Genomic DNA, 7,987 nt, shown 5'->3' with positions numbered 1-7,987 from the left:
AGAATTGTCGACTCCTGAAGAATCGGTCGAGAAAGGTTGGGGCTTGTGAAATAGAGGAATCATGTAGTCAGGAGTTTAATTTTGTAAATTTGTATAATTATAAAACCTTTTAATGTAAAACAAGAAAATAATATTTACAACTAAATCCCTACAATTTTAATTTATTCCGTAAAATTTTAATTGATACCAACCAATTGAAATCTGTATATGTGACTAAATCTTATCCATTGGCTGCTGTCTGCAGGCTATAAGCTGTAGGCTACAACTACCCTTGATCATATGTATTGTAGCAAACAAAAATCTAGTTTGAAGAGGTGGTATTTTATTTGTAGCAGCGTTGCTGGCTGTTGCCGATAGTGTTGATCGTGCCATGTAAGCAAAACGTGATCGAACGATTGAGAATCAAATGGCAGTGGTATACTTGTAAATACTAATTTTTATTTTTACATTTTTACATTTTGAAGTTTTAAAGTTTACTAATTTACAAAATGAGGTCCCTCATAATACCTGACTCCCAAATCCCTCTCTGAGAAATTATAAGTGTACTTTTACCAGAAGTTTTCTGAATAAATACTACTCTGTAGGTGAAGAAATTGGCCGTCATGTCATAACCGCTGCAAAATCTAATGCCAATCTTATCGTCGAAACTTGTGGCCTCCTCGCTTGTGGTATAGAAGCTGGTGTCTCCATGTATGCCAACAAATTTCCCACATGTTTAACACCCGATGATGCTATTAATGCTCGATCCATCAACAATTGCAATATTCTTGCTATCTCTGGCATGAACACCTCCCTTAGGCTGGCAGAGAAATCTTCAACAAATGGCTCGAAACCCCCTTCAAATCCCCTTGCCCTGCATTAGGTGAAAACCCATGGCCTGAAGAAATACGAACTTTCCTTGGTATAAACAACGAATCTCCCTCAATAGAAGCTTAGTAGATCATCCTCTAGCCTAATGAATTGAGATGAAATCTCAATTTATTGATAATTTCAAAATCTTATGTCGATCAATCAGAATCATATCAAATGAATCCAAGTTGTTTACACATAACATATACTCACAAATAGAAGTGTGAAGAATAGCATAATGATCTCCAATCAAAACTTAAATCATCTAAAGAATGAAAACGTGGAAGATGGTGGTGAACAAAGTAATAAGAAGCCGATGACACCAATCCTAGGGTAGGGAGTAGAGTTGGGCGGTGCCGGTGACATTGGAGGTGAGGCGCTAGGGGATGTGGCAGTGCCGGTGACATTAATCACAAGCTTCTGACCATTCGTCCGTCTCCAAGTCTCCCCCTCTCATAGACATTTCGTTTGTCTCCATCTCTCTCAGTCTCGCTTTGCTGTGAGCTGAGTGGCGAGATTACAAGATATTATATGAGGATTTTATTTTGTAAATAGTAAACTTTAAACCTTTAAAATGTAAGAATAAAAATTAGTATTTACAACTGTACACCTGTCATTTGATTCTCAACAGTTCGATCATATTTTGCTTACATGGCACGATGAGCATCTGCAAATAAAAATCGAGGTGCAAGTCACCACATCTGACGGATTCAACCTGTGACCTGTGCGTCACACTGCGGCTCATGGATGAGAGAATGGAATCCAAAAGTATGGTGGGCCCCCTTGCCGGTCCAGCAAACAGAGGGGTTCGGATTTAAATCACAGTAAAGAAAACGTGAGAGGCTCCTCACTCCACGATTCTTGACTTGCTTTCGTCTCCAAAGTGTGGTTGGTCAGCCGCGTGACGACAGAATTTGTCGAAACACCTCATTCGGTGGAAGAATCCACTGGAAAGTTTCGAGAGCTACGTGTCATCATTTTAGTGGTTAGTAAGTTCTAGAAGACCTTAGAAAATTCAAAAAAGGAACTCTGTAAATATGAATAATAAGAAAAATAAAAAAACAGAATCGCACTTTTCCGCGGAAACCTCACAAACACGGAAAATTTGTTTCGCATATAAAAGGCGCGTTCCGTTCTCGCCTTTTGCGTCCTGCATCCCTCTTGTTCTTCCGTCCATTTTTTTTTCGTTCGCTCACCTCTCACAATCAAGAAGAGTCGAGGTTGAGAATACAACGAAGAGTTTGGTTCTCTCTTCTTCTTCTCCATCCTAATTGCCGAGGTACATTTTTGTTTTGAGATTAACTGTTCTGTTCCGTACGGATCGTGTAGATCTAATCTGATTCTAGCAAAATGGAATTTCATTTCTGGGGTTATTTATTATACTTTTGGCTGTTTTGAGGTTCAACCTTTGATTTTTCTTTCAAACTCGGAATATAGAATTTGTTGGAAGAATGTGATATTTTTCTTTTTTGTTGTTGAGTGATGATAACTAGTCATTTTCGAGTTTGGAATTGATTCGTCAGGAAGTTTATTCTTCTGATGGTTTTTTGTTGAACGGACCAAAACGGAATATCTGCTTGAGAATTCTTGCCACCAGTTGGCTGTCTGCCATGATACATTGCCTTTTGTGTTGCTGCTTAATCGCATCTAAGGTGGTGCGACAATTACATTTTCTTTAAATGAGAATGCTCTCTGCAATTGTTACCTTCTGAGGCCTAATTTCTACTCAGTATGAAGGATATTTGGAATGCATCTGCGTAGGCACTGTAGGGATAAATTATGCAAATTTTTAATTTTCATTTTTTCTCATTCTGCTCAATTTCTGTATCTGTTTGAAACAGGTTAGTTTGTTCGTCGTCCATTGCTTCCTACGTTTGTAACTATCCTGAGATTTGCTTATTGAGCTATTGGGAGATGGCAGAGGTACGGGGTTGGATTTCTTATGTAACTGTTATTTCTTCCCTCCTTTCCCTCTTCTCTTTGTTTACTAATAATGTATGTATATTTTGTGCCCGTATTAGAGCTACCCATGTAAGAATCTTCTATTCTTTTGGACTGACAACAGTCAAATTTTTGCAGGATGGTTACAAGGTGATCTTGAATGTTTATGATTTAAGTCAAGGACTTGCACGCCAGCTGTCCACGGCTTTCTTGGGGAAAGCTATTGAAGGCATATGGTAAGTTTTATTTAGATCAAACTTTGCATGATGATGGCAGTTGTTTCTCTGGACCTTGAAATCTAAATTTTATGCCGAATAGAGATGAATCCTGCAGAATTTTGCTAGGGTTATCCAGTTGCAATCGATTTTGCAGTGGTCTTGCTTTTGTACTTCAATGCTGCTAACATGTAGCCATTACATGGTTCTTTGGTTACACATATGAGTTCAAATGCTGTTGCCATGGAGAAAAGTGGTGTTGATTTGATATAATATGTGTTTGCTTTTAACGTTGTCTGCAGTTTAGCTATTGTTAGTTGCTTTATATGTGCTTTTATTAGTGGTGTGGCTTCAATGGATTTTATAGTAAGCTAAGTTTAAGATTAGAGTCATTAGACCTCAAAACAGTGAGGCTAAATGTGAGAAGAAAGGCACGTTTGAATAGACAGTTTGAGATATAGAGTTTTGTAAAATGGAGAAACTAAGGATATGGAGGGAGCGATCCTATGAAATTTAAGTTAGTGTGAATTACATGGAAACACCTGACAAAAGATTGTTTCAAGAGTCTTGCGGATGTAACTGAGAATTTTTTTTGTCCCCTACTAATGGGGTCCAGAGAAATAAACTGGCCATAGCTTTGAGTGGGAATTTAGATTATGAAAAGGCAGTTCAACTAGATTCAGTAAGACCTTAGGTTGAAGTCATAAGCTAATCATATATATCTCTGGCAGAAATCGAGGGAAATATTAAAGATCTCTAGTGGAATCTATGGTCATGTTAGCATAGTCTAGGTCTTGTACCAATTATGACCTCAGAAAGAGCCCTGTCGTTGTGCAAGTATCAGTGTAAAGATCCAGTCAGCTGTCATTGATGCTCTCCTTGCGTGCTGGTCTGTCGTTTTTTGTTGATTTATAAATTTTTCCTACTTTGTTTTGTTGGATCAATGTATCCAACCACTTAGTGAAGACGAGGCTGAGCTTGCTGTTATTTGCTCTACTTAAAACTTAATTAGCTGGTAGAAGCAGAATTTTGAGGTAGCAACTACCTTTGCCTTTCCTAGTTTTTCAAAGACAAAAGTAGCACGTATGAAGACATGTCACCAGTACACAATCCTAAGCTAATTCAGAGAGTAAATATTTTTGGTTGGTGGATAAAGGTCCTAAATACTTGCTTATCCAATACCAGTGACCTCTACATCTTAAATAAATGCAGTAACTAGTTTTTTGTTTTGGTATCTGAATTTTTTTTCCCGTTCAATGAGATCTGAAATATCATACAGGTGCACCTAATAAGGTTTACTCGAGTACCACTACAAATAAAATCAGGCTCAAGCAATCTTAAAAGTGTTCTCTTTTCCAGGATACAACTGGGCTAAATTCAGTGTTCTCTTTCCAGGATACAAGTGGGCGATGTAATAGCTTGATTACCACCAACTTTTATAGCTATATAGTTGCAACGAGTGTTCATTTGTTAGTATTAAATTTTGCTAGAGAATCTGTGGATCCTTTACTATCATTCCAAAAACCATTTTGTGCCCCTTCATGTATGCATCTCCAGATATTTCCCTTTTTTATTTTTATTTATTTTAATTGAGGTGTACTCTGACTGTAAAAGGGGTGGCCTTGGCTCACTGGTCAGTGGACCACAGTTGTAGCTTTGAGGTCATACTCAAGCAACAATTGCTGTGACAAGGTTGTAGGAAAATTACCCCCTCCCCCTCTTGGAACTTTCCCTCTGGCACCAGGATCTGAAAATCAGTAAATCTTGTATATGATAACGAATAGTGTGGTTACATTCACGTGCCTCCTAATCTTTGTAACTGTTATTTATGTAAGTGTATTTATTTCCTCTACTGGGGATGATGAACAGGCACACTGGCATAGTTGTCTATGAGAAAGAATACTACTTTGGGGGAGGTATTCAGCATTCCCCAGTTGGGAAAACACCTTATGGGACACCAATGCGTGTTGTTGACCTGGGTGTCACACATGTGCCCAAGGAGATCTTTGAGGAGTACTTACAGGAGATAAGCCCCCAATATACAGCCGAGACTTACAACTTGCTTAAACACAACTGCAACAACTTTACCAATGAGGTTGCACAATTTTTAGTGGGTACCACCATTCCAGACTATATCTTGCAGCTTCCAAATGATGTCATGAACAGCCCAATGGGCCCACTTATATGTGAGTATTCATATATCTATTTTGATTTGTTCTCTTTTTGATAGGTTTTTTAGATCTATATATTTAGCTTTAATCTTGAACTGTTGTAGTTTCTCTTGATCGTGACTTCTTAAATCCTTGACTATTAGCCAGCATAGTTTTATGAATATATTGTTGATTGAGCTCATTGAGTCTACTACCTGGGTAGTGTTTCCCAACCATTAATTGTTGGTTGATGTCATCGTCTCTGTCATAGTTATTGGATTACATAGAACTGATGAAGGTTTAGTTTGATTGTTTATATGAGCTGGGTAAAACCAATGAGCCCTACACGAGAGCGCTTTGCGGAGGGGTAGACTTCGGCTTGGGCTTTGTTTCTTTCGACTTGGAAAGATGAATATTTTCTGGAAAATCAATGGTTTTTCATAGAATTGGTTTAAATTTCTTCACATATGATCATTTGTTATTGTAGATAAGGGGAGCTGTATCTGGGCATGGTTGGGTAAGGAAATCCAGAGTCATTTGGTTGGGGATGACATTTGTTGTAGTGGATTTGGTGTTGTTGAGGTGGGAATATTTGGAAGTCTAAATTGGAAGTTGTTACCAGAATTGTTTAGTTCATATTAGTATTATTGATCTAGGGTTTGTCATCTTACCAAGAAAAAAAGACTTAGGGTATGTTAGGGCTGTAAAATTTCTCTTACTTGGGACTCGGGTGTACACCAGGAAAATAATTGCTGAAGAAACAGAAGGCACATAATTCATTTAATTATTTATTTTCATTGTGATATACCCTTCGTTCTGGGATAATAACCTGTGTTCCAAGATGTGTGATATCATCGCATACCTTCCTGTCTGGTGGACTACCATTGTTGCATGATGTCATTCATTGTGTTGCAATTTGTCTGTTAACCTCTCCTTTGTGTTCTTTGCTCTTCCATGCTAAGAGGATCCTTTTCATCAATTGACTGCAACTCACGAGATATGGTTTTAACCATCTGCTTTATCTTGTGTTTTCCTTGTCCTGTGGTGCAGTGCCCATGATACAGAACCTTGAAACAACACTGAGAGCAGGTGCTGTCCCTGAGGTTCCTCAGTTCAGTTCCCCTACACTGGCACAGCCTTCCAATGTCAAGACAAATTTGAGCTCTCTCAACACATCTCCCAGAGTAGCAACGACAGACATTGCTGAAAGTCCTGACAAATCCTCTGGGAACTCTTCCATGAGAACAGAAAAGCCAGTTATGAAGCCGGCGGTAAAACCAGGTGGATCACCGGGGAAGGTAGCTAATGGGGTTCCTGAAGATCTGCTTGGGGATGCCAGGGCCAAGGTGCAGGAAGAGATAAGCAGTGAGTTTGCTGCAATAATGGCAACTGGAACATTACGGGCAAGTGAGGCAGCAGCACTGGCTACCAGGAGAGTTATGGAAAGACACGGAAGGCTTAACACCGCCATGTCACACAGCTAGTAATCGTTGATTATATATATTTGCTATTCCTAATTTCGGCTGCTTGGGCCTGCGTGAGGCTATTATCCTTTCCGGTGATCTCTTTCCAGATTCCTTTCTTGCCAGTTTTGCAGTTTGGAATGGTGTTTGAGGCTTGACTAATCACTAATTATTCCGCTACTGTGATCGGATACTGAAGAACAGACGATTTATATAGCAACAAATTAATGGTCGTCCCCGTAGGTATCGTTAAAGAGGGGAACATTTCTACACTCTAGAATTCATACTTTTTCCTTTATTAGAAATCCCTTATTTATATATTTTCATTTATTTTGCCACTCTTTAGTATTTTGGATCTTAAACTCAGGGAGTTTTACTCCAGGGAGACAAAAAATGTGTACCAGTGCGTGTAACATTCACTGAAAAAATACATACAACTTACTGGTCGGGGCTGTAAATTGACAATTGGATTTTACCAGAAAATTTTACAAATGGAAATTCGCTTTGAATTCGAGCCAAAACACAATATTTTTCTTGGTTACTTAAAAAAAAAAAAAAATTTTTAACCGACGATAAGTGCGAAAAGGATCCAGCTCTGTGGAAGGTAGTTTCTTTTCTTGAAATGTGAGAAGTATTTTGGAATCGTGACGTTTGGAGAAACCTTTCTAATATATAAGGCAATTAATAATGTGTATTATTTAGAAATGTATATTCTTTTTTCTTCATTAGGAATTTTTTTTACATGATTTTTTCTTAATGAGGTTTTAACAATATGTATTATCTATTGATTGATATTTAAAGGGATTGTTATAAACAAAAATGATTATAGATGTTCATAATCTCCAAAGAAATAATACTAAAATGTATAATCACTAACTAAAGATTTTACCAAAAAAAAAAAAAAAAACTGAAGATTTGAGCCACCTCAATATGCAATTTAGGCGATCTATATTTTCATATTAATTGAAGATTACAGTTATCTCAACTTATACTTTTGAAAATCAATATTTCTATTCTATGTATATCTTATATCATGGGCATCAATCTATTATTCCATATCAAGAGCATTCTATTATTTGTAAGAATCATGTATTATATTTCCTTATAAACTATGATATTTTTATGTCAAAGAATATATTGTAATTATCTTTACTTTCACTAGTAAAAATATGTAGGTACAAATGCACGTGGGCTTTTTGCTTATATTTTGATTAGACTATGGATTATGAAGTATGGTTTTATTAGTAATGCATGATTTGGCTTTAAAAAGTATTTAATTCAAAATTATGTTTTATTTTTCATATGTATGCCAATTAGAAGAAGAAAAAATTGAAATATTGGCTTAAACTACTAGAAGAGAGAGAAGAGA

General features: G+C 37.2%; 1 protein-coding gene across 2 annotated transcripts; it reads left to right on the top strand.

The window, feature by feature from the left end:
- Nucleotides 1-1,954: 1,954 nt before the first annotated feature.
- LOC149022951 (PPPDE putative thiol peptidase family protein) lies at nt 1,955-7,149 on the top strand. 2 transcript variants are annotated; one of them, XM_089150842.1, is made up of 5 exons: nt 1,955-2,128; nt 2,691-2,772; nt 2,929-3,026; nt 4,875-5,191; nt 6,206-7,149. In XM_089150842.1, exons 2-5 carry the CDS (start codon nt 2,764-2,766, stop codon nt 6,637-6,639), a joined length of 858 nt encoding a protein of 285 aa, XP_089006968.1. In that variant the 5' UTR covers nt 1,955-2,128; nt 2,691-2,763; the 3' UTR covers nt 6,640-7,149. The 2 variants fall into 2 exon arrangements, with proteins under 2 accessions (XP_089006968.1, XP_089006969.1); XM_089150843.1 differs by having other exon boundaries at nt 1,955-2,772.
- Nucleotides 7,150-7,987: the final 838 nt, after the last annotated feature.

This window comes from Hakea prostrata, chromosome 3, assembly GCF_041222555.1.
Source record: "Hakea prostrata isolate BN-2017 chromosome 3, UWA_Hpros_2, whole genome shotgun sequence".
NCBI classification, from domain to species: domain Eukaryota; kingdom Viridiplantae; phylum Streptophyta; class Magnoliopsida; order Proteales; family Proteaceae; genus Hakea; species Hakea prostrata.
The sequence above is the reverse complement of the archived record's forward strand: the minus strand, read 5'-3'. Positions and strand labels throughout refer to the sequence as shown.

Excerpts from the sequence above, each read along its gene's own strand:
- LOC149022951 (XM_089150842.1), top strand. Across the intron at positions 3,027-4,874 it reads AAAGCTATTGAAGGCATATG|GCACACTGGCATAGTTGTCT; the intron begins GTAAGTTTTATT and ends GATGATGAACAG. Across the intron at positions 5,192-6,205 it reads CCCAATGGGCCCACTTATAT|TGCCCATGATACAGAACCTT; the intron begins GTGAGTATTCAT and ends CCTGTGGTGCAG.